This window comes from Talpa occidentalis, unplaced genomic scaffold (genome assembly GCF_014898055.3).
Source record: "Talpa occidentalis isolate TD23 unplaced genomic scaffold, MPIMG_talOcc4v2.1 talOcc4.14, whole genome shotgun sequence".
Lineage (NCBI taxonomy): Eukaryota > Metazoa > Chordata > Mammalia > Eulipotyphla > Talpidae > Talpa > Talpa occidentalis.
In genome coordinates, this window is record NW_023601433.1 from 86,701,186 (window position 1) to 86,726,567 (window position 25,382).

The 25,382-nt window shown below is 55.8% G+C and overlaps 1 protein-coding gene across 1 annotated transcript in view; it reads left to right on the top strand.

Moving 5' to 3' along the window:
* Positions 1-1,738: 1,738 nt before the first annotated feature.
* CFAP251 (cilia and flagella associated protein 251) overlaps positions 1,739-25,382 on the top strand; it is a gene marked incomplete at its 5' end in the record, with an annotated part of 46,710 nt that continues 23,066 nt past the window's right edge. The window contains 13 exons of the mRNA XM_037509866.2: positions 1,739-1,849; positions 2,610-2,987; positions 7,061-7,201; positions 8,995-9,104; positions 12,329-12,440; positions 12,642-12,722; positions 15,329-15,406; positions 16,372-16,422; positions 18,392-18,606; positions 20,679-20,873; positions 21,581-21,831; positions 22,112-22,263; positions 23,036-23,209. Of these exons, the coding sequence (XP_037365763.1) occupies positions 1,739-1,849; positions 2,610-2,987; positions 7,061-7,201; positions 8,995-9,104; positions 12,329-12,440; positions 12,642-12,722; positions 15,329-15,406; positions 16,372-16,422; positions 18,392-18,606; positions 20,679-20,873; positions 21,581-21,831; positions 22,112-22,263; positions 23,036-23,209 (2,049 nt within the window). The remainder of the gene's footprint in view (positions 1,850-2,609; positions 2,988-7,060; positions 7,202-8,994; positions 9,105-12,328; positions 12,441-12,641; positions 12,723-15,328; positions 15,407-16,371; positions 16,423-18,391; positions 18,607-20,678; positions 20,874-21,580; positions 21,832-22,111; positions 22,264-23,035; positions 23,210-25,382) is intronic.

The window sequence follows — 25,382 nt, forward strand, 5'->3', positions numbered from 1 at the left end:
TGTCTGCAGGTCTCTGGTCAGGTACCCCAGCATGGCCTTGTGCGGTGGGAGTCCGCTGCCAGGCAGAGCCATCCTCAGGTTTAGCCTTACTGGTGGTGCAGAAAGGTTTTGCGGGAACAGCAAACTGTTACATGATAACCTGCGTGACACCCAAGCCCAGCGAGTTAACACGGCACACGGTGCCCCTCAGGAGGTGTGGGGGCCGCGGTCGGCTGTTAAAAGACGGACTTTCTTTTGCACAGAGAATGTTACCAGACGCTTGCACAGGCTCGCTTCACACAGTCAAGCTTCCCGAAGGCCCGGGGCTGTCCCGGCCGCTGCGGCGGGAGGGGCGGCGAGTCCTCCCCCGGCCGGCAGGGGGCGCGCCGTCCCCGCGCGACCGCACCTCCCTCCCGCTTTACGGCGGGTCGCCCGCGGCGCTCGGGGTTGCCTTGGGGACCGGGCTTGGGTGGCAACCGTAACTAGGGAGCCCGAGCGGAGAAGCGGCGGCCGCGGGAGGCCCGGGAGGTGCCCGAGGGGTGCAGGCGGCGGGACAGCCCGGCCTTGGAGGACAGGGGTGGGCGCGCCGTGAGTCGGGGCCCAGGGGGACCCCTTGCGGGCGGCCCGGGGGGCCCCTGAGCTGGGGGAGGAGGCGGCCCCTGGCGTGCTCCCCACGGACCCCCCTCGCCCCCCGCCCCGTTAGGATTCCCGGGCAGAGTCCGGCTGAGAAGCGCGACGCTCCGCCGGGGCCCCGGCTGGAGACGGTCAGGGGGGCTCGGGCCGCACACCCCGTGGGCTGCGGGCCGGGGGGGGGGGCCGGGGGGGCCGGGGGCGCGGACGGGCCTCGGGGCAGCGCGGACAGCTGCCGGCGCAGCGGCTGAGCCCGGGGGGCGTTTCCCGCGTCTCCGCAGAACGAGCGAAGTCAGACGCCGGGGCGGGGAACGGGGTGACCGCGCAGCGACGGGGCTGGCCGTGGGGGCCAGGAGCGGCGCCCACGAAGCCCACGCCCTGCCCCGCGCCGCGCCCCTCGCTGCCGGGAGGTCGCTCAGCCCGCGCGCCCGGCTGGACGCCCGTCCCGGGAGGGCCCAGGCCCGGGGTCCCGCGGGGGGGCGGGGGGGCGGGGGGGACCCCGCGGTCAGCGGTCGGCCTCTTCCAGGGCACCCCGCGGGGAGGACCCTCGGGGCGGAAGAGAAGCCCCCGGAGGCAGGGATGGCGGACGGACGGACGGACGCGGAGGAAGAACATAACTCGAATAAGAAAGAAACAGAAAACGCGCGGCCGGACCCAGAGGAGGACGACGGCGCTTCCGCACCGGGACCCTCGCGGGAGGAGCGGCGGGAGGAGGGGGAGCGGCGGGGGGCGGAGGAGGAGCGGGAGGAGGAGGAGGAAAGAGAGGCCCGGGGGGAGGGAGGGGGGCCGGGGGCGAGGAGGGGGCGGGGGAGAGGGCAGCGGCGTCGGGGCAGGAGGAGGAGCGGGAGGAGGGGGAGGGAGCACTAGGCGGAGGGAAGGAGGAGGAGGGGGCCAGGGAGGAGGGAGACGAGGAGGAGGAGGAGGAGGAGGAGGAGGAGGAGGAGGAGGAGGAGGAGGGTTGGGCCAGGGAGGAGGAGGGAGGGGGCAGGGAGGGAGGAGGGAGGGGGCAGGGAGGAGGAGGAGGGTGGGCCAGGGAGGAGGAGGGAGCGGGCAGGGAGGAGGAGGGGGCCAGGGAGGGAAGCGAGGGCGGGGGTGAGCCGGCGGCGGGGGGCGCTGCGGGAGAGGCCGTGCAGGCGACCGGCCAGGCCGGGGGAGCGGAGGGCGAGAGCCCCGCGCCCGGGCGGGTCTGGAGAGACGTTGGTCGGCGGAGCCGGGGCCCGGCGTGCCCGGAGCGTCCTCAGTAAGTACCGCGGCCGCGCGCCCTCACAGCCTCGCCCCCGCTCGCTGGGCGCCCCTCGAGGCGGTGCCGAGCCAAGCACGTCCTCAGGACCGGCCTGGGGCGCTGGGGGCGGGCGGCAGGGCAGGCCCGTGACACCCTAGGCGCGAGCCGAGTGCGGCCGGAGCGGTGCTCCCCGCCGACTGCGTGGGGAGCGGGGCCGCGTGCTCCCGGGGTCCCCGCTTGTGCCCTCTGGCTGCGCCAGGACGCCCCCCCGATGTCCACACGGCTCCAGGCCCGCGGAAGGCCGCTTTCTCAGACGCATCCCCGTTGTTTGTGAGCTATGACTGCTGTTTAGAAAAGGCCCGAACTACTTAATCCAGCTTGGAGGGTGGTCAGGGAAAGCTTCCTGGAGGAGGTGTGTGCAGAACTGCCTTAACGGGCTGGGGGGTCAGCACGTGCTTGTCTTGGAGAGTCAGTGTGGGAGCAGCGACGCAGGTGCCCGCGTCCTCTCCCTGCAGCGGAGCCCAGCTCTGGCCCCAGCAGTGACTCCTGAGGGCAGCCCCCGTTTGGAGAATGATGTTGCTGGGGTGGGTCACCCTAGGCCGCGTAAGCCGACACCCTGTGAGCCATGGGCTCCAAGTCCCGAGTACCTCCACCTCCCTTTCAAAACGCCCCGTCATTCCCGCAGGAGGCCCCGCCAAGGCTGGCTGTCTGGGCATGAAAAGGAGCAGGGGTGGGATCTGACATCAGGACCTCCTTGTCTTTCTTTTTTTTTTTTAAGAAAACCGACGTGGGTCACGAGTCCGGGCCTTCTCTACCGTCAGAGAGTTGGGGAACAGGGGAGCCCCTGGATGATGAGAGCCCACAGTTGCAATCTCTTGATTTGGATCAAAACATTTCCGAAGAGCAGCAGCTTACCTCCCCTGAAAGGCAGGCCTCAGGCGAGCGCCGGTCTGAAGCCGAGGCAGTGAGTCAAGACAAAGTGGAACAGGGGCAGAGAGACTCTGAGGAAGAAGGAAGAAGAGAAAGAAAGATATCGCAGTTGATGAAGGAAAAGGAATTCCCGCCCACAGCCGCGCTCCTGGCCGAGTCGCTGGTGTCCACCACCACCGAGGACGTTTTGTTTCAAAAGGACGCCAGCACCTCTGTATATCCCCTGGTGAGCGCGACGTGCCTCCTGACCCCCCACCCCTCTGCGTATTGTGAAGTAGAGTTTGTGCATAGGGGGAGGAATACCGCCAGGAAGAGCCTTTTAAAGGTTTGTTTTATTTATTTATGCATACAAGACCTGGGGTGCAGGCCAGAGGTGCCGGGAGGTTGAAAGGACTCACCAGAGACAGTGGGGAGCAGAACAGGCGGATCTACTGAAACACACTGCGGAGGGGAGCAGCGGGGAGACGGGAGAGGTCCCCTGCGCCCTGTGGGTCAGCTCCCTGGCTGGCCGGGGATCGAACTGGTGCCGCAGTGGCTGCCGATAGCTTGATAGCACTGAGACTTAGCCCCTGCACCGCCAGGGAGGCCTGTAGATCCTTTTACAACAAGCGCTGTTTCTGGGCAGTGCTGGGCTCCGCTGGACGTGAGGCTGCATCTAGTCTGGCAGCGGCCCCGCGGGTAGGCCGTTCCCCGCGTGGTTTGTCACACAGGATGCTATTTTTAGTGGGAGACTCCTCCAGCTTGGAGAGTGGTCAGGGAAAGCTTCCTGGAGGAGGTGTGTGCAGAATTGACTGGAAGGCGACCTGCATCCTCTCCCGGTGTGGCGGAGCTCGGGGGTCCCTCCCTTTCCCCCCACTCCCCTTCCGCTCCAGGCTCTGCTCTCCTGCCTCTCTCTCTTTCTCACATTGCAATACTCCTCCCCCAGCCAGCAGCCCCTCCCTGTTCTACTTTGCCTGCCTTCTTCTGTCTTAACCGGCTCCATCAGTGCCTGTGCAGGTTCCTAAAACCACCCATTCCAAGCTGCAGCAGAAAACAAAAGGTCTGGAAATAGTGACTGCAGCTGGCCCAGGGCATCTGCCCGTGCTGCCGCTCATGGTGTTCCAGGGCCACCATCTGCGAGGAAGAAAAATATTATTTACCCAGAGAAGGAAAGGGAGGGGCTTTTCCTTCTTCCTCCTGCTACTTTCTGAAAACTGTTTCCTAAGATTCATTTCCTTTTTTTCTTTTTCCTTTTCTTTATTTATGCACACAAGAACTGGGGTACAGGCCAGAGGTACAGGGGTGAGAGGATCCACCAGAGACAGAGTGGGGAGCAGAACAGGCAGACTGGTTGAGGGGAGCGGCGGGGAGTCAGGAGAGGTCTGCCGCGCCATGTGGGTAAGCTCCCTGGCTGGGGATCGAACTCATAGTGCAGTGGCTGGCAATAGCTTGGTAGCTTGGTAGCGCTGTCTTTAACCCCTGTGCCACCAGGGAGGCCCCATCACCTCTTCCCTCTGTGGATGGATGCTTCTGGAAGGTTTGTAAGCAATTGAATAAGGTACTTAATGTAGTTCCTAACACACAGCGAGAACTTGATAAGTGTTAAGTAGATGGTGGTGATGATGGTGGTGATGATGGTGGTGATGATGGTGACGTGGTGCTGATGGTGATGGGAAATGCCTAGTGGGCAGTGCAGACACCCTACAGCCTCCTTTCTGGAAACTGGCCGAACTTGAGCAGCCAAGGTAAAGGCTCCAGCTTACTGCTGCTGTCTGCAGGAAAGCCTGATTCAGTCTTAGAGCCCATGGAGAGTTTGGGGTACCCTCCCAGCCTGGGGCTCCCTGCCAGACCAAACTTCCCTACATGACCGACCCCTTTGCAGATGGGTTTGGGTCATCTTCTCTCCTTCCCCCTCCCTCTTGCCTTTATTGTTTTCTCGTTTTGCTAACATGCGTAGGATTGCTTTGTAAAATATTCAGACAGAGGCAGATCCCTCCTCATGTCCCCCAGGGCCCCGCTGATCCCATTTCCTTGAGGCGACTCCACAGCTGGTTTGGTGTAGCTGTGCAGCTTTCTAGATCCTTCTATGTACACGCACACGCCCTGTGTGCGCTGCACTCACACCCACAAATGTATGTAACCCCATGAACACACACATGTGAGTATATGTGTATAGATTTGTTTCACCAGTGAGATATCCTCTGCCCGTCTGCAAAATGTGTTTCCACCGAGCATGTCTTAGAGGGTTTTGTTACATCAGTGCAAGCAGGTCCACTTCCTGTTCGCAGTCGCTGTCTGCCCGCGGATGGCCCTTACGTCCCTTCTCAATTCCTCCTCTCGCTGATGGGGCTGCACTGGCCGTGCTCCCCTCGCTCTCTGGGGGTCCACGGGCATCGTCCTTTTCCTTGGGGGCCCCGCCTTTTCCCAAAGGGCTGTCACGGCTCCCGTAGTAAATAGGCACCACCGGGGCCCCACCTCCAGCCAAGAAGCAAGGTTGCTGGTTACGCAGGAGAAGGAAGCTGATGAGAGACACTGGAGACGGTGGAGCGGGGCTTTGACAGTAAAGCTTCTTCTCCACATCCCCAGGTTTTAGGAAACAAGTCGATATTAGGGGGTCCGCTCCACGGTCGTCAGCCTGAATGCAGACGCTGGTGCAAAAGGCGGTGATGGGCGCCCCTGGGTCTCCGTCCCTGTGGGTGCTGCTTGAGGAGGGAGACCAGGAGCCGGGGGGACGCCAGCCCAGGTGGGCCTTGGGGAACTGCCCCCTGCAGTCAGGAGTCCACTGAGGAGACCTGGCTCTTTATAACTAATTTGTTAAATGGCAAAAGCAGTTTCCAGGATGAATGTATGCCTCTCGAGGGTGAGCAAGCTTCTAAGAGAAAAAATCTCACGTGGAAAAACTGACTTTAAAGACCCAGCCAAGTATGAAATCGTTCCGTTCCTAGAAGTTGCAGCTTGAGACAATTATGCTTTTGAAATTCTACCCCTCACACCCACACCGTGAGGGCCTGCACATAAATATAAATTACAGGGCAGGAGCAGGCGGAAAGAGGAGAGCACGGGGAATGGAGAAGGTACGAGGGAAATCTGCCGCGTGGCCCGCTCGGTCTGTCTGGGGAGAAATACACGGCCGAGCCACTTCACCTCAGACGTGTTGTTCAAGGAGAAGAAAGGAGTCTCAGCAGCTGTTGTTTCTATACACCCACACCATTCACCGTCATCAGTAACTAACCCCTTCGCCGTCGCTTTAGACACCCTACACTCTCGGCTGATCAGTCGTGAGACAGAGCGGGGAGCAGAACAGGCGGAGCCACTGAAATCCACTGCTGAGGAGAGCAGCGGGGAGACAGGAGAGGTCTGCCGTGCCCTGTGGGTCAGCTCCCTGGCCGGGGATTGAACTCGCTGCAGCGGTGACAGTGCTGAGACTTAACCCCTACGCCACCAGGGAGCCCCCTGATACATTCTTATTAGCTGGAGTCTCAAGTCTACTTCAGAGCTTAGAGCTGGTCCCTTCTACGTGCCTAAACGCAACTGGATTGCACAATGTGAAGCGCCCATACGTCTCCAGGGCTGAGCGAGGCCCAGGTTCTGGGGAGTGGAAAAAGAGGACTTTATTTCCATTGACTCTTGAAGGTTTTCCTTTTGAATGGAGCTATGGTTCACCATAAGTCACCCTCTATTAAAAATTCCTGGTAAAAAATACACATGACAGAATTTTCCACGATACCATGTTTAGTCACTGTTCAGTGCATGCGCCTTACTGCGTCACCAGCCCCCTGAGCTCATCCTCTCCCTGAACTGAACTGCCCCCCAGCCCCTGCACCCCACCACCTGCGCTCTGTCTTTATGACTGTCTCTACTTTGGGGGCCTCATGTAAGTGGGGTCACCGATGTCTGTCCTTGTCCTTGGATTCTTTCATTTAACATAATGTCCTCAAGGCTCATCCAGGTTGCTTCAGGATTCCCTTCCCTTTAGAGGCAGATTATACTCCTGTGCCCATGAAGTGGTCACTCTCCATTCTGCCTCCCTCCAGTCCGGCCCCCCCTCACTTGCTTTTGTTGCTCTGGAGCTGCCTGTTCTGGGTCTGCCTGTCCTGGGTCTGCCTGTGATGCACAGGTCATGAAGACGGGCCCAAACTCCGGCCTCTGCCTCTGAGCGGACGCTTTCGGGGTCATCCGTGATCTGTCCGCAGGCTCCCAGGACTTTCCCGATGTGCTTTCTCCCTTGGGTCGGCGCGTGTGAAGCCCTCCTCCGGGCCCTGGCGTTCCAGCCCTGAACTCTGGCACCGCGGGGTCATCCGGCCCCCCTCTGCCTTCCAGACCATGACCTGGTGCTACGGCTGGAACAGCTCCCTGCCTGTTTACTACATTCGGAACCAAACCGAGAGGGTGATTCTGTACGCCTGCGGCCACACCGCCGTCATCTACAACGCCCTCAGGAACAGCCAGCACCACCTGCAGGTACTGGGGTCCCCTCCCGCCAGCGAGAGGCATCTTTGACTTGAAGGTGGGGCTCTGTTTGGATGCCAAAGGCTGCACCCCGCCCCTGCCGGCTTTCCCCCCTCTCCTTGAGGCGGGCAGATCCTGTCTTCAGAAACACAACCGGCTGCCCCTGGTCTCTCTGCTACTCAGAATCGGCTTCCCAATGACAGTGGATATTAATTTAATAGCAACAGGAAGTGAACGCAGCTGTTTGGTTTTCTTTATTTTCTGTAAAAATGTACCCCGTCTAGACAGCGTTGTCTCCACCGAACGCTGGTCAAGCCCCGGGGTGGCTGTTCAGCGGAGATGCTGACTGAATCGACGTTTAGGCCCCTTTCCAGCTGGCAGAGGGCGCGGCCCTCCTGACTGCGCTGCGCCGCGGGTGTTGATCACCCCGTTACACAGAAGGAAGTGAGGCTCAGCGTAGTTTTGTTGACCTGCCCCAGCCTGCCTCAGAAAATGGGGAGCCCGGGCTTTAGACCCAGGTGTCCTGCCTTGGAAGTTGCCCCGGACCTCCTCCCCCCAGCGCCGTTCCCAACTTCCACCCCCCCCCCCCCCCCCCCCCCCCGTCACCTCCTCCAAGACCTACTCGCCTGCCCCCACCACTGGCTCCCCGCGATCCTGTCGCCCCAGCCTCTCACCTCCTTCCTGTAACTTATCCAAGTCATACTTTCCTGGCGTCCCACTTTCCATTAGCCTGGTCAGCGGCTCCTTGCTACCCCTGCGTACTCCAGTACGTCCCCCTAGTCGATGGCTCGCCGGAAAACACCGCAAAGTACCCCCAAGAGCTCAGTCAGCGCTCAGCACTGTGCCAGGGACCCAAGATCGGTGCAACTGAAGGAGTTTGCTTTCTAGAAGTCCAGAAAGGCCCCTCCTATCCCTTCCCAGCCAGCAGTGCCTCTGGGTGCTTAGCCACACCGCCCAGGGGAAGAGCTTTCCTGAGCAGGCGTGGGGCAGGAGTGTCGGGCCGCCCCATGGGAGCAGGCGGGCCGGCTGGGAAGGCCTCCACTGCTCGCTCCTTCCCTCCTGCCGCGAATATTTATCCTAACACTGCGTTTCAGATCTGTGGTCCCGAACACACAGATCTAGTCCCCCTCGTGGACTTTATAGTCTGGTCTTTGAGACACCGGCCGAAGTGAGGGGAGACTTGCTCTAGACGGGGTGGCCTGAAGGGCGAAGGTGAGGCACCGTCTGGGGGAGCGCGTTCGACAGTGGGAGCCTGAGTGCAGGCCTCGTGCCAGGCCCAAAAGGAGGGTGTGTCCGAGCAGAGTGAGCCAGGGGCAAGCTAGGAGGGAGCCGGGACTAGCCCACTGTCCTGGCAGGGGTCCTACCCCGTCTCACTCGTGTTTCCAGAAGATTCCGCTCTCTTGTGAGGAAAAGTTTGTGGGAGGTTAGGAGTGAAAGCAGAGACCTGTGTGGAGACCTTTATGTCAGAGCCTTGCTTGATGCGGACACTTTCAGGGAGGTGAGGCTGGGGGTGGGGAGGCCCTGGACATTTGTTGTCCACCCGGGTCAGGGGTCGCGCACGTGCCTAGACCCCCGGAAAGTACTTTTCCTGTGGGGAAAGCGGCTTGGCCCTCAGGGGGAGAAAGCTGGAAACCGCTGGCCTAGAGCAACAACGGGCAAGGCTGGGGGGCAGGGGAGGGAATTTCCCGTTCAGCGGAGCCTTGAAAGGGAGCTGCGTCCTCTGGGGTGTGGGGGCTGCTGTTCCTGCCGGTGCTAGGCCGGCTCCCCCCTAGATGTTTCAGAGCACCTTTGCCCCGTTTCTGCAGGGCCACCCCAACGTGATCTCCTGCCTGTGCATCAGTGAAGACCGGCGGTGGATAGCCACGGCGGACAAGGGGCCTGGATGCCTGGTCATCGTGTGGGACTCCTACACCGGGTAGGCCCCGCCGTCTCCCAACTCCCTCCTCCCGGCTCATGAGTGGCCGCCTGCCAGCAGAAGGTGCAGCCTGCAGGCCTGGGGAGGCTGGAGCCAGAGAAGTGTGCAGGGGGAGGGGCCAGGCTGCCAGGGAGGTTGTCCTGTCGCCTCAGGGCCCGATGGGGTGACATCACCTTGTGGATTTTCCACTTACTATTCTTGGCTCTTTGAACCAGAAGCTTGGTTGGTCAGCGTGCCAGAGTGGATGGGGCTGAGGAAGGCCAACTCATGCGCTCGCAGATGCTCAAAGGATAAGCCAAAGGCCAAATCCGGTGCTGTCAGGAGACGAGTCGCTCTCACAGAGAGAGGCTTTCCCGTCTCTGGCCAGGCCGCCTCTTTCTAGGCCGACTGATGGGCACCCCCACGTGTCCCTCCTGCCCCCCACTCTCCAGGCCTGTTTCAGGCCACCCATGCTCCCCCTTCTGCTGCTGGTTTCCCCGCGGTGGCTGAGGACAGGACACTTTCCAAAGCTGTTGTTTCTCCACAGCCACCCCCTTCCTCCAAGCCCTCCCCTCTGCTCAGAGCCCAACACAACCTCTTTTAATAAAATTATTAATAGATTTTTATTTTTAAGAACGGTTTTAGGTTTATAAAAAAAAAAAATAATAAGAAATAAGAACAAAACAAGACCGTGGAGCTGGCCCAGAGGGTTCCCACATTCCCGCCTGTTTCCCTGTTATTTCCAGCTGGCCCTGGGGCGGTCCTTCGCTGCGCTGGTGAGCCGGCACATGAGCCAAGACCACGGTTCCTTCACGTTCCCATCGTTTTTCCATGTAAAATTTAGATGCTGTTTCCCTACGAGCTCCTCTGGGCTGCAGCTGATTTTCAGTTTCTTGTTTTTGATGCCCTTGACAGATCTGAGGGTGGCTGCCCAGGCATTTTGCAGGGTGCCCTGCCCCAGGATGTTTTTCTTGTGGAAAGGCCATCGTAAGCCTCGGCTCTCACTGTCCTGGGCACCTTCCTGGCAGGCGGTTCTAGCCACACACCCCGAGCCCAGCGCAGGGCAGCTGGGAGCCTGGGGGCTCCCCCGTGCCTGCTGACTGACTCCACCCACCGCCCTCCTCTACAGTCAGGCTGGGCAGGGAGTCCCCGGACAGAAGGGGCCTCACTCCTCATTGCCTCTCTTATCCTCAAGTCCGGCTCTGCCGGCCTCTTCTGACAGCACATCAGGCAAGGAGCTCAGGGCCTCTGTGGGCCAGAGAAGTGCTAATTCAGGGGGCGCCCCCAGCCCACGCTGACTGCCGGGCCCCCAACATAGGTGACACAGGAAGTGAGAGGCAGTGACTGGGTGGGGGTGGGGGCCTGTGCAGCCGGTTCACTTTGCTGTGAGATTTTTATTTTAGAAACATATTGGCCTATAGTGGATCAAATCGAACTGCCAAGTCCTTGACCAAGTATTGTTTAACAAGGGCCGGGCTGGCAGGTCCACAGGTGCGCGTCCTCGTCAGTCTGGCTGCCGTAACAAAGTGCCAGACACTCGGTGGCTCAGAAACAACGGAAACTTATTTCTCACTTTCTGTGGTTGGAAGTCAGAGGCCACACCCTCAAAGGGTGAAGAGCAGAGGAAGCCAGCTTGCTCCGACTCCCAGGGCACCAGTCCCTCCGTGGGGCCTCCACCCTCACCACCTCCTCTCATCCTCTCACCTCACAGGGGTCCCACTTCTAATACCCTCATCCTGGGGAGGGGGAGGGGGTCAACATGGCAATGGGGAAGGGGCACAGAGCTGCTTCACAATTCGCTTTTTTTTAAAAAAAGATTTATTTATTTATTTATACAAGCACTGGGTACAGTCAGAAGCGCAGGAGGGTGAGAGGATTCACCAGAGCCAGAGCAGGGAACAGAACAGGCAGACTGACGAAATACACTGCTGAGGGGAGCAGCGGGCGCGGCAGGAGAGGTCTGCACGCCATGTGGGACCCTCGCCGGTGGCCGGGGATCAAACTGGCGTTGCAGAGACTGCGGGTAGCTTCGCAGCCCAGCGCTCAACTGCTGCGCCACCAGGGGAGGCCCACAATTCGCTTTTTTCCCACAAAAATTTGGGTGATTTTCCCAGACCTGCCGTATCCTTTCTGGAGGTATGTTTCATGAGGCGGTGATGTCATCCTGTTCTTTTTAGCAAGTCCCATGTTAATATTTGTGTCGTTTCCAGGTTTTATGTGGTGAAAGCTGAGCCACAATGAGTGCAGGAGCATTTTATCTGTTTCCTCATTAGGTTATTCTTTGTCTAGGAAAAAGTGGTCAGCATGGATTGTTGGGCCAGAGTGCATTTCAAATGTTAACTGATGCGCCTGAGTAGCTGGCTGAGGTGGCCCATGACCAGGGTCCTGTCCTGCTGTCGTCTCCCTATTTCCATCCTTCACACCCGGCCCAGGCCTGGCCCAGAGTCCACACTGAATAGTGGACGAGAGCTCAGGGCCTGGAGGACAACAAACAGCAGTGTGCTTGAGCTAGGTCGTTTTTATCGAGGCAAAATTCACACAGTGCAAAATCAGCCATTTTAAAGGGTACGACTCAGCGGCAGCTAGCACACTCACGATGCTGTGTGACCACCACTTCCATCTAGTTCTAGAATATTATTATCACCCCGAGTGGAAACCCTGTCCCCTCTGGCAGTCACTCCCCAGCCCTTTTGCTGGCCCAGAAAACACCAATCTGCCTTCTGAATGGCTGGATTTACCTGCTCTGGATGTTTCCTGGAAATGGAACCCATGGCTATGGGGACTTTCCTGTCCTGCTTCTGCCCTCGCAGAACAGGTTTCAGCCCTTCATCGCTTTTTTTTGTTTTTTTTAAGATTTATTTATTTATTTATACAAGCACTGGGTACAGTCAGAAGCATGGGAGGGTGAGAGAATTCACCAGAACCAGAGCGGGGAGCAGAACAGGCAGAAAGAGCAAAGTACGTTGCTGAGGGGAGCAGCAGGCGTGGCAGGAGAGGTCTGCGTGCCATGTGGGACCCTCGCCGGTGGCCGGGGATCGAACTGGCGCTGCAGAGGCTACGGGCAGCTTCGCAACCCAGCGCTCAATCGCTGTGCCACTGGGGAGGCCCACCCTTCATCGCTTTTTGTGGCTGACGAACACTCCATCGTATGAAGGGGCCACGTTTTGTTACCCATGGTTGCTGGGTGTTTGAGGTGGGGCCAGGAAGTCGGCAGCCCGGCAAACGCACGCCCATCGTGTCCACAGCATCCCAGTGCATACGATATTCGACAGCTGCCCCGATGGTAATGGCATCAGGGCGATCGCCATCACGTACGACGCCAAGTACCTGGCAACCATCTCGGACGCTACGATCCAGGTGCGAGTCCTGGGGTGGCCCGGGCGGGTTGGCCATCCGTCCGTCCCCATGAGCGGCTCCGCTCAGGCCGCAGTGCCCACGATGGGCCCAGGGTGCCAGCCGTGGCGCAGCTCACGGGGCTTTGCTGGGCCTCCAGGTGACAGCGTGGCCACGGCACGCAGGCTCCTGCGCAGCCTCACCTTCTGGCTCTGTCCCTCACAGAAACTGTGCATCTGGAAGTGGACTTTAGCTGTGGACACGCCGTCATGCACCCTGGAGCTTCCAGAAGAGTATGGTCTCCAGGTGAGTTCAGTTTCAGCCTGAATGGTCGGCCGGAGAAGCCGGGCCAACAGGCCTGCGTGACCCAGTGAGGGTTTTGTGTGGAGCAATAGAACGGTTTGAAAACACTTCCATTTACACGGTCTCCTGTTCCTTTGGATGATAACAGCTCGTTCCGCACCCCCCACCACCTATTACGTGCCAGATTCTGCTGCGTTTCTCACAGTCTCTCACATAATCTCTGCCAACCCACTGGGAAAGGGATGCGATTAAATTGTCATCGCCGAGGAATACTCTGCGGCTCTCATTCGTCCTCGCACCTTCATCTGTCACACATTGATCGAGTCCCTACTATGTGCCAGGCACGGTGGAAAGCACACACCTGGACAGGGGCCAGCGCCCCAGCACAGGGCCGCATCAGAACACACCCTCTCTCTTCTCCCCCCAACACGCCTCCTGTTCCCCAAGAACAGCTCCGTACAGCAGCTCTCAGAGCTGCGTCAACACAGTAGCCTCCAGCCGTGGGGGGGTGTGGGGCGCCTTCAATTGTGGCCAAAAAGCCCCTCTGGGATGCTGGTGGCGGGTGACTGGAGAGAGTGCCCGTGTGGCGCCGTCCCCCTCACAGTGTTCATGTAAGTTTGTCTTTGTTCATTTCTCTGAGCAGAGCTTCCTATTTTCTCCGTGTACAGGTCTCTTCGCCCTGGGGGTAAATTAATTCTGCAGTGTATTCTGGAGGCTGCTCTCGGAAGTGGAATTTCTCCCCTAGCTTCCTTTCTAGATTTTTCATGGCCAGTGTAGAGAACAGGAGCTGATTTTTGTGTGCTGGTTTCGTATCCTGCAACACTGCAGGAAACAGCGGCTGCTTACATTTAAAGTGATTAAAATTAACTTACAAATTTAGGATCTTCGTTTCATCAGCCACAGAGCATGTCTTAGGATGTCACGTGGCCCTGCAACCTTTTTCCACAGCTTGGGCCCTAGGGCATTCTTTCCATCCTCACAGAAACGGGGCCGTTGGTTGGCGCTCAGGAGCACCCCCACTCCGATGACCTCCGCCCCCTGCCCCCCTGCCCGAGCAGGGGACATGCAGGGAGAACCACCGCTGAACTGACTCATTTCACTTGGAATCCAGTCGGAGGCTTCCAGAGAGCACCGGCTCTGCTCTCCCCGGCTGTCTGCTTCATTTCTGGAGAGGATGGTTTCTCACTTTCTCCTCACACCTCCCACGGCCCTTCCTCCGGCTCTCTGCCGATGACCTCTCTCGGGTTTCATTGAGAGAAGGAAGCCGTCCTGCCACACTCCAGGCCCACAGCCGGCTTTTGGCTGCACCACCTCCGCTCAGCACCGGGAGGCCCGGGCAGAGGCCCAGCCTCCCCTCCCCGCCGCGCGCGGCTGCCCGCCCTCCAGCAGTCGCTGCTCCCGCGGCGGCCACGGGCCCCAGGGCCTTCAGCAATCTCTGACCCCGCGACTCCCTCGCCCTGGCTGTCTGCCGCCCTTCGCGGGGACTTCTGCAGGAGCCAGCCATGCCTGCCTCCCTGCCTCATGTCTCGCTGGCTTTTTATTTTTTTTTTGGAAGAGATAGTTGATCTGTTTATATTTTTATTGTTAAATAAGGCAGCCAGGCAGAAAGTACATTTTAAAGAAGGGAACAGAGTCGCCTGTGGACTTACTGCGGGGTCGGGAAACAGGACGTCATCTGCGCCCCAGCAGCCCCCCTCGCCGTCCTGCCCCAGCCCCAGCCCCTCCCTTGCTGCCTAGAGTTAGCTGCTGCCCCCAATTTCGTGCCATGCACCCCTCGCTTTTCTTTCTGTCTCCTCTGGAGACACACATCTCCCTCCACACTGTCTCCCTTCGTTTTCTTCGTTTTTCTTGGTTCGGCCTGTCTGGAAGCGGCTGGTCGCCTCGCTTGAGCGCCACTGGTGGCGGGTCTCGAGCTGGAATTCGCTCCTGGACTCTGCCCCACGTGGCTTTGCCTTGTTTGGACTCAGCTTGAGGCTGAGGCCCTGTCATCCGCCCTGGGCTGGCGCCCCCCCCCCCTCCTCAGGCTCCTGGCGCTTCTTCCTCCTCCTCAGGCTCTTGGGGGTAGCTCCCACTGCCCATGGCGTGAGGGGGAGACGCTACCCCTCCTGCTGCAGGCCGCGTCTCCCCCGGACGCCCCGACGTTCGTTGTCATCGCTTCGTCTCTGCACTTCACTTGCTCTCATTTCTCTCCTGTCCACAGGGCTGATTTTTTGGGACGGGAACTGGGCGCTCCGGCCGCTCACCTTGGCGGGGAGCACAGGCTCTTCCAGGCTCTGGCTCCTGCCAGGCTGTCCCCGGCCCTGTCAGATTTAGAGCAGCGCACACAGCGGCCTTTGTTGAAAAGGACAAAGAAGAGGTTATGGGGGACTGCTGGGCTCCTCGCGCTTGCTCCAGTTTCGCAGACGAGGAGTTATAATCGATGAGACTGGGAGGGGAATGCTGCGAGTAATTTCAGCACTCAGGGTTTCAGCTCCGTTCCTATTGTTTGGCAAATGCCATGTCTTTGTTATTTTATATTCCCACTCAGATATTTTTATCAGTTAAAAATATTATTCAGCCAGAGAGAAGCAGTAAATTTATCACAATACTTTCCATACTTTATATTGCAGAACTATCTCACTTTTAATCCAGCAAATAACAAAGAATTGGTGAGCAATAGTAAAACACAGGCGATATATTACATGTGGGTAAGTAGAACTATTTGTTTGTTTTATTTTATTTTTTTAAAAGATTTAATTTATGCATACAAGAGCTGGGGTACAGGCCAGGGGTGCAGGGTGGGAGAGGATCCACCAGAGACAGAGTGGGGAGCAGAACAGGCAGACTGACTGAAATCCACTGCTGAGGGGAGCAGCGGGAGAGACAGGAGAGGTCTGCTGCCCTATGTGGGTAGCTCCCTGTCTGGCTGGGAATCAAACTCGTGCTGCAGAGGCCACGGACAGCTTTATAAGTTGCGTCTTAACCCTTGTGCCACCCGGGAGGTCCTATTTTGTTTCTTTTTAACGTGGGTTCAAGTGCGCGTTGTTTCTCTGAGCACAGATGTTTTAGTCATATAACAATGAAAGTACCCGCTAGGAAGCAATAACAACATATTGAAATATTTTTATTTAAGTGTCCTGTTTATTTAGTCCCACTGAAAATTAGCCTATTAAATCAGAGGCAGATATTTTAAGTTTCATTCATTTTTAATTTTTTATTTTTTTAAAGATTTATTTGTATTTATTTATGCATACAAGAACTGGGGTGTAGGCATGAGATGCGGGGAGGGGTGGTGAGAGGATACACCAGAGTCAGAGTGGGGAACAGAACAGGCAGAATGAATGAAATACACTGCTGAGGGAGCAGCGGGGAGACAGGAGAGGTCTGCCTTGCCATGTGGGTAGCTCCCTGGCTGAAGATCGAACTCATGCTGCAGTGGCTGGCGATAGCCTGATAGTGCTGAAACTTAATCCCTTGTGCCACCAGGGAGGCCCCCAGGGGTTGCTTTTCTTTCCAAATGTTCTAGACACTCCTGGAGCAGTAGGTTCTCTTACCAGTGGGGGTGGCAAAGCCCTCGCCCTCATGTGCATTTGTTTTTATTTTGTTGTTATGTAGCTTTTTGGCAAACCAGGTCTTTTCTTTAACTGTGATTATGTTTTCCTGTACTTACCAGAACGAAAAGAAAGGCATACTTTTCCACAGCGCCCCAGTTTTAACAGAAAAAGTGAGTATGGCCGGTGTGAGGTTACATGTCAGCTTCATGGGGAAGAGCTGTGTGCGTGCGGCCTGGGGGCCTGGAGTCGCTGTACAGGTCAAGATGCTCAGCTCTTGGGAAATAATTAGAAATTTGACTTAGGTCCTTTGCCCCATTGAACTGTCAGTTGAAAATAACGGACGTGCTGTTAAAAATCAAATCATGGAAAAGAAAGTTGACCACCAGGAGAAAAACAGGCAAGAAGGTGACTGTTGGAACGTATGAGTGCCAATGACAGCGTGAACGTGACTCTGGAGTGGCGTGAGGGAGTGTTTGAACACGAGGGGGTCCCTTTTAAGCTGCTTGGTTTTCAGGGTCACAACAAGCGATATTGGGGATTTTGATGGTAAGGAGCCAGGAGAAAAGTGGGTGCACGGCCCCGTGGGGGCCACCTCGCCTCGCCCATGGTGTCTGAAGTGGAGCCAGTTTTCTCTCCTGCCTCATTACCTTTATGCGAGTGACTCACGGGTCGCCTGCCCAGGCCAAGCGCCCTAGGATGGGTTTTCTGCTGGCTTTCTTCCCTGTTGGTGCGATTTATAGGGGTTTATGCTTTAAGAGCACTTGATCAAAGGGGGAGGAACAAAAAGATGAGACCCATGGACTGTACACAAGGCAAGATTGTTCCGTCTACAGACTGTTTTCCGTAATTCAAAGTACTAAGGAATAAATGTGGTCAGTCCTGTCACGCGTGGCTGCGGCTGAAGCAGCCGGCCCAGCTCCTTGCTCCTGGAGAGCAGAGGAGGTTCCTGCCACCCCTTCTCCGTGCGCGATTGTGACCCGGATGCTTGCTGCAGAACGTGCTGTGCTGAGGTCTGGAGACCACAGTGTGGGAGCAAGGCCTGCAGATACTTGGGGTCCCCTCTGTGGGGCGCCTCATGGCTCTCCCTGCCAAGGAACACTAGGCAACATTTCAGTGCCGCATTTGGGAGCCAATGTAAATGCCAAAACCACCAACAAAAAGCACCCCCAACGGGCAAATGACATGGCACTCAACAGCCCACGAGCAGGTGGCTTGTTCAGGATGCCAGGGCTGACATGGAGGGTGGCTCCCTCTGACCTCGCTGGGACGGGCAGTCAGGCAGGTCGGCCTTCTACCTCTCTGCACGACCTGCTCACGTCTCCAGAGGGTGTGAGTGTCCTGAGGACTGCTGTGGGCTGCACGTAAATTTTGCGAGTGGGCAGATCCACAAACTCAGAATCTCAGATGATGAGCATGGGCTGCAGTTTGAGAGTGTAATGGTGCCAACTTGATGCTGCAATTTTGCTGGCCTCTCTGCCTTCAACTCAGAAGAGGCAGGTAGACCCAGGGAGCTCCTCTGCCTACCTGGTGAACCAGGCAGCAGATCCCCTGGATCATATGCCAGGGGGCTTTTAACCCCCACCTAGTCATTCAACAAACATCCGCTGGACGGCTTCACTCACTGTTCCGGCTGCGTTCTCTACATCATCCCTGAGACTGTGTCTAAGGACGGTCTCACGCTGTGCTTCACATAGCGCAGGTTTGATGAGAGCCTCAGGCATTTCGAGGGACAGCGCTTAACTTCTACTGATGGAAAATAATTTATGCTCCAAAGGCGACCGGAGCACGCTTTTGCTCACGACAGACACCAGCTCCTTGGCCAGCCCCTGAAACCTCAGTAGGAGAAGGGGAGCAGGTGCGAGCAGCCACTGCCCATGGCATCTCCTTTAAGCCGAGCACTTGACTAACGCAGCGCAGGGCCTCTCTCCACGCGCCCTCAGCGAACCTTCAGGGGTTCGGAGCTGCCCGGACCAAGGCAATCCACAGGGCAGGGTTTTATAGTGACTTTTTTTTTTTTAAAAAAAACTTGATCTTTTTTCCTACTGTATTTCAGTGTGATGTCATGAGACGCCATGTTGATAAATGTTTTTGTTTTGTAAATATCACCAATGGCAACTCATCACCTGTCTTTTGAAACAGACCTTCAACAAGCTCGTGGGAAGATTCAGCCAATCGGTCTTTCATTTGAATCAAACACAAATACTCTCGGCCACCATGGAAGGGAAGCTGGTTGTCTGGGCCATCTACCGCCCCCCGCCCTCGGCCACCCCCGCCGCAGGCACCCCCAGCATCAAACCGTGTAAGCTGGTCCATTTGCAGAAAGAAGGTATCACCGTGCTGACCACAGTCGATAGGTAATTAACGCGAATAAAGTGTAGCTGCAGATGACGATGAAAGTGCCGTAGCGCCTCTGGGCGCACACAGGTGTTTTGTAAGCGCACAGGCTGTTTCTAGCGAGCTGGAGACGCCTCTGAGGAAAAGAGCTCAGAGCTAGGGGTGGGGGTGCTTCTGTTTACGTTCTGATTTGTACTGAATGGCTCGGGTGTGGTTTGTTTTTCATCATTTGCTTGTGTGACTTAAAAAAATCCCTTTGTGTTGGTGAAACAGTCACTGGTATTTTCCTTCTGTGCTAATGAGACTTATTTTTCATCCTAAATTGTATATACGCTAAATTTTAGAAAATGGCATGAAGACCTATGGTGTTTTCTCGATTGCAAATAACATTTACCTGCTGTGAAAAGGTGAGGTCCAGCAAAGCTTTGGCAAGTCCACGAACTCTTGTTGGATGTGGAGAGGGGATCCTTCAAAGCCTCGGGTAGAAAGAAACTCAGGTTCCAGATGCACCCCTTCTTTTGAGCGATGCTGGGAGAGGGCCTTACTTAACTTTCTGGAAGTCCATTTTTCCTCACGTAAAACGGGCCTAACAGCGCTCTCCACCCCGGAGTGAGTAGATGAGGATTTAGTGAAACAGGGCTTGTGAAACTCCCGAAACATGGTGACCCGAGACGAGCAGCCTGGGGGTCTTAGTAACAGCTTTTTGCTCAGTTCCTGGGATGCAACTTAGTCCCCGGTATGAATCTTGGTTCATGTTAGATCATGTGCCACCCTGAGGCAGACTGGACCTGGGGGGGCCCATGGCTACTGATCCTTTCTTACTCCTTGGCATGCAACTACACGCCTCACCTCTCGGTATGTAGCCACGTGACATCTGACCATGTACAGCTGCCGGTGCAAACCCACCCGGAACCTTGTAGAAACTAAGAGTGTATGTAGGCCCCGACTTCCTACAGACTCTGCCTTGGGATGTGAATCCGCTGAGTCAGCACCGGTGCGTTAGACCTGCTTCTTGTTAGCCCTGGTGCCCACGTTTCCTCTGTGCCATATGACACTCTCAGCATGGTTCTAGGGAAGTAGCAGTCCTTACTAGCGTGTGAGGGAAGTTTGGGAAAGCAGCAGAGAACTTGCCTCAGGACGAGACGTTGGTTGACTGTGCTGTGCCGGTTGCTTTCCTGCTCCTAGAAGTGCAGGGAGCAGTGCGGCCCTCGAATGTGCTTGCAGAAGAAATGCAAATTGTCATCCTCACTCAGGGGTGGAAGAGACAGCAGTAGAGTAGCCATTGATGCATTGATGATGACATCAAGTTTTAATTAGTTGGTGCTTAGGACCCGGTGAGGACCTGGTTCTTCTCTCTTCAGGTTAAGTAAAACCCTCCCAGACCAGGGAGCCCAAGACCAAGGTCTCTGAAAACATTTGGCCGGCTTTGCCGTTTCTGTCCAGCAGAGGGCGGTGGGAGATGGTCTAGCCAGGACTGCCCGCCTGCCTGGCTGGTTAATTAGAGAGAGGATTCATCCACCACCTCCCCCAGGATTGGAATTATGTCAGGGTCTTTTTTTTTTTTTAATGCCAATTTGGGATGTATCAGGCGACTGGAAATAAAAGCCATTTTGTCACGTGGTTCTGCCTTTGGCTGTGATGACCAGCAGGGTTTTATGATCCTCTAACAGCACCGCCTTCCTGTAGAGTGACTTGTCCCCCACTGCCAGCCCGGGGGTTTTCGGGACTGAGCTGTCATCTGCAGCAAGGATGTCGATCACTGCCCAAGGCCACTGCAGGTGGCTGACCCTGGAGGGCAGTGTCAAGGAGGGCAGAGAGCCTGGGCCTTGTGTCCACGCCCTGGATCCCCTGCATGGTCCTGCCCTGTGGCCCTGAGACGGTGGCTTGGGATAAGTGTATCCCATGCAAGACTTGGGATGTACTTACACGAAGCGATTACTCATTCCTTATCTGAAATTCGAAATTAAGTGGATTTTCATTTGCTAAATCTGGCAAACCCAACCCCTTGGGCGAATTTCTTATCTCCTCTGAGGCTTGGCTTCGGTAGGACTTTCACTATTACCTAACAAGCGGGTGCTATTGTCCATTGCAGCTACATTGTCACGGGCGACATCAAGGGTACCATTAAGTTCTACGACCACACCCTGTCCATCGTTAACTGGTACAGCCAGTTCAAGCTGAGCCCCATCAAAACCCTGTCCTTTTCAAAGAGGCCTGCCAAGCCCCCCACTGAAAAGTCCAACTATCCTCCAGACTGCACTTTGAAAGGTGACCGTTTCATCATCAGGTAAGTGGTTAGTGGACCTGGCCCCTGCGCGGTTGAGAGGGGCTGATGTCTTCTTTCAGCCCGCGCCTGGGGCATGGAACAGGCAGCGCTGGCTCCCTAGCCAGCCCTGTACCTGGTTTTGCATGGAACTCCTTGGCTGTTCATAATGGCTATTTAATGATTTGGTTTAAATGAAACATTATTTCCACGTTAAGAATCTGGAGGGGCAGGAGACAGCTGAGCCCTGAGCTCTCCCCTCTGCTGCAGCAGAATCCTCCCTAGGTAGCTGGGGCTCTTTCTCCCTGGCCCAGTCTGTCCCAGCCACTGTGGTTAAAGGCATTCGATAATTAATAGCCATAACATTTCGAGACTGAATTATCTGTGAGCCTGCTTAATTACCCTTGCAGTCTTTGCAGGCACATCTGTATGTGTGCACCAAACTCCATATTTGCATACACAAATGAATATTTGCATGCACAGATTAGCTAATTGTACAACTGACTGTCCATCTGCATACTTAATGACTCAATTTACATGTAGAAATGTGGGCTTTTTCACTTGCAAATGGAGGCTGTGGGGTATGGGTGGTATATTTTCGGAGACATTGGGTTAATAGTGTCAGTAAATGACAGAAGACAGAGGCGGTTCGTGCGCGATTGCCAGCAGAGTAGCTGGCTCGCCCCCTTCCCTGCAGACGCTGACACCGCCGGGTCTCCCCTCGGCTCCAGGAACCTGATCATTGGGACGACGGATGCGACCGTGTACCACTTAACAGCAGATGGGTCCAAGCTGGAGAAGCTGTTTGTCGAGCCCAAGGATGCCATTTGTGCCATCTCCTGCCACCCGTATCAACCCTTCCTCGCCGTTGGGAGTTTCTGTGGCATGATCAAAGTGTGGGATTATGAAAAGAAAAAGTACCTTTTCAGCAGGGTGTTTGAGAGGAGGCTTGGCGTCCAGAGCCTGACCTACAACCCTGAAGGTATTTCCATTTGATGGGCCCATCTTGGTGCCAAGAGGGAAGCCGACCAGCAGGCGCCGTGGTCTTGGCTGTCCCTGAGGCTCCCGGAAGTTTCCCTTCCCTGCCGTGCCCTCTGGGCCAGCACCAGCAGCCAGGGGGGCTTGCTCTCAGTGCCATTTCTTCTCCCATCTTGTCGTGGTTGTGGCCGTGTCCACAGACCTAGAACAAGGCCGGGCAGACAGTGGAAGTTTCTCGAAAGATAGCAGTCCTTTCCAGCCTTGTTCTTGGCTTGTGATTGCAGGCGCCCTTCTCGGGGTTGGCTTCACAGAGGGGACTGTTTCCATTCTCGATGCAATGTCCTTAGAAAACAGCATTCCAGAGCCTTTCAAATATTCCAGAACCAGCGTGACCCACATCAGCTTCTCCCATGACTCCCAGTACATGGCGACGGCTGTAAGTGTCCCGCGGATGGATGTCCAGGCTCAGTGACCTGGTCAGCCCTGGGGGGAGGCCTGCTCTGGACACGGGCCTTCCGCAGAGAAAGGGGATGAAGAAAATGCTCTGATGTTGTGCTGAGGGGTGTGCGACTCTGTGGCCCTACTAAGAGCCGCTGAATTGTAATTAGCTGGGCGGGTTGTGCGGCATGTGGATAAAGGCCAAGAAAGCCGTGCTAAAAGGAGGAAGGACCAGGAGGTGAAAGGCTCCAGGCAAATGATGTCCTTAGACGCCTCCCCTCTCCTGCCTGCCAGTTCTGGGCTGAGCTGTCCCTCTGGCGGCTCCTGTCTCCGCGGGGGCTCGTTCTGTCCTCCCTGCCGCTTCCTGTCTCTCCGCAGACTCAGGCTGGTCTCACCTGCTCTCCCACCTGTTCTGCTCTCAGCCCTCTTGCTTTTATGGAGGAAAAAACCTCACACTTTTTAAATTTTATGTAGCAAGACAAAGAGACAGGAGGAGGATGAAGGTCAGCAGAGGCAGGGTTTAGGGCGTCAGCAGAGCAGGGGCGAGACGGGGACAGGAGAATAAGAAATACTTTCCCCCGACCCCGCACCTTTGAGTGCTGTCTGCTTCTAACCTTCATTTTCTCATCTGTAAAATGGGTGCATTTTACCGCCTTGGTAGACTGAGATTTCTTTTTGGGTAAATATTCTAAAAGCAAAATTGCATCATGATGAGTCTTAAGTCACAGAACTTTAAAAGGAACAACTGCTGCTCTTTGGCTCCTATTCAGGATGTAAGTTTCACTGTGGCCGTTTACAAGGTGGTGGTCAAAAAGGGGCAGAGAGTCTGGGAGTATCTGGCAAGACTTTGTTCTCATCGCAAAAGCATCCGCAGCCTCCTGTTTGGGGTTCACCTGGACAGCAACGACTCCAGGCTGCTGAGCCTGGGGAGGGACAGACTGTTGGTAAGCTGCCCCGCGGCAGCCCCCCCACTGCCCCCTGCTCCCCACCCCCACCCCCGCCTGGTCACCCGGACCGCATCTGTCCCATTCTTGTTAAATCCCGGGCCTCTGGCTTGGAACTGGACCCACGGTGTGTGAGTGTGTGTGTGAGTGTGTGAGAGTGTGTGTGTATGTGTGTGTTGGAAAAAATGAAATCACATAAATCTCCCTGAATGGGCATTTTGCTTTAACGTGGCTGTGACGCCGCACAGGGACTCACACCCGGAATGAGGAAGGTTCTGGGGGGCGGCAGAAACAGCAAGGGGAGGTGTTCCCGTCAGCACAGAAAACTCGGCCGCCCTCGCCTTTAGAGAGGTGGGCCTCACGGACCCTGTCTTTGTGTTTGGGGTCAGGGCCAGGCTGCTTCCGAGGGTGTGAGGGCAGGCGAGGGAGAGACAGTGGCCAGTGGGGTGGTACAGCCCGGTCTGGGTTCCCTGTCCACCCAAACCTCCTCCCTCCCCTCCGCTTCCTTGCTCCATCCGTCCGCCCATCTACCCGTCCATCCATCCACCCACCCTGGTCTGTCAGCAAAACCTACCTGGGGGTGAAACTCAGCAGGCTGCTAAATTATGACGGTCAAGTGCTGAGCTTTTGACATGAGTGCGTGCTCCCCTTGAAGCGTTCCCAGCAAGCGGGTAAGTGAAGCCAGGACCATAACTGCAAGAGTTCAGGGTCTGGAGTCAGTTGGCCCCACACTGGAATTCCCACTCAGCCTCTTCTTAGCTGTGTGACCTTGAGCAAACCGGTGAAACTCTCTGAGCATCTGTCTCCTCGTCTATAAAATAGGTGCAGCAACGCAATTTTCAGGTGACTCATGAAGATTAAATGGGGTGTGTGTTTGTTTATTTGAAGTAACAGTGGTTTACAAAGCTGTGTATGTTTTGGGAGTACAAGTCCACCACTGACGTACCAACAGTCCAACACCACAGCCCGCTGGGCCCCTCTACGTTTCCTCCCACCCTCCCGCCCTCTCTGGAAGCTTCAGTTCTGCAGTCAGAATCCAACGAATTGTTTTGTTTGGTTTTATTTCCCTTGCTTTCTCTTACACTCCGCCCATGCGTGACATCATCTGGCATTTATCTTTCTCCTTCTGACTTATTAGCTTAGCATAATCCCCTCCAGTTCCATCCATATTATTGCAAATAGTAAAATTTCATCCTCTTTGTTAATTGCTGGGTAGTATTCCACTGCATGTGTGTGAATACCGCATCTTCACCCGCTCGTCTGTAGTTCGCCACTTCAGTTGCTTCCATGACTTGACTATTGTAAACAGTACTACGGTGAAAGGCAGGCGTGTATATATCCTTCCGTATGGTGTTTCTATATTCTTCTATAGACATTTAGGAGTGGAATTGCTGTCTTGTACGGTAGATCCACTCTTAATGTTTTGAGAAGCCTCCTACTGTTCTCGGGGGTGGGGGGCGGTGGGGGGCACTTACGTTCCCACCGGCCGTGCACAAGAGCTCAATTTCTCCCACCCACATCAACACTTGTTGTTTCTGGTCTTTTCATGGTAGGCCGTTCTCAGAGGCGGGAGGTGGTATCTCACTGCGGTTTTGATTTGCATTTCCCTGGTAATATGTGATGGTTTTTTCATGTGCCTGCTGGTCATCCATGCGTCTTCTTTGGTGAAATGTCCAATCAGATCTTTAATTGGGTTTTTGTTTTCTTGTTGTTGAGTTGTATGAATTTTTTTCTATTCCTTGGTTATTAGTCCCTTGTCAGCTGGATGATGTGCAAATAGTTTCCCCCACTCAGGAGGATATCTTTTTGTTTGATGATAGTTTCTTTCAGCATGTAATGGCCTTTGAGTTCGCTGTCTCTTTTTGCCTTTGCTCCCCTTGCAGTGGTACCCCAGTCCCCCCAAACATCCCTGAGATCCGTGTCATGGAGTGTATTGCCTATATTTTCTTCAATGTATTTTATGGTTTCATGTCTTACATCCAAGTCTTTAATCCATTTTGAATTAGTTTTTGTATGCAATGGGAGATGATAGCTTAGTTTCTTTCTTTTTGGCTGTCCAATTTTCCCAACACCATTTGCTAGAGAGACTTTTCTTTCTCCTTTGTATGCTCTTGGCTCCTTTGTTGTACGTTAACTTTCACTAAGTGTGGGTTTACTTCTGGGCTCTCAGTTC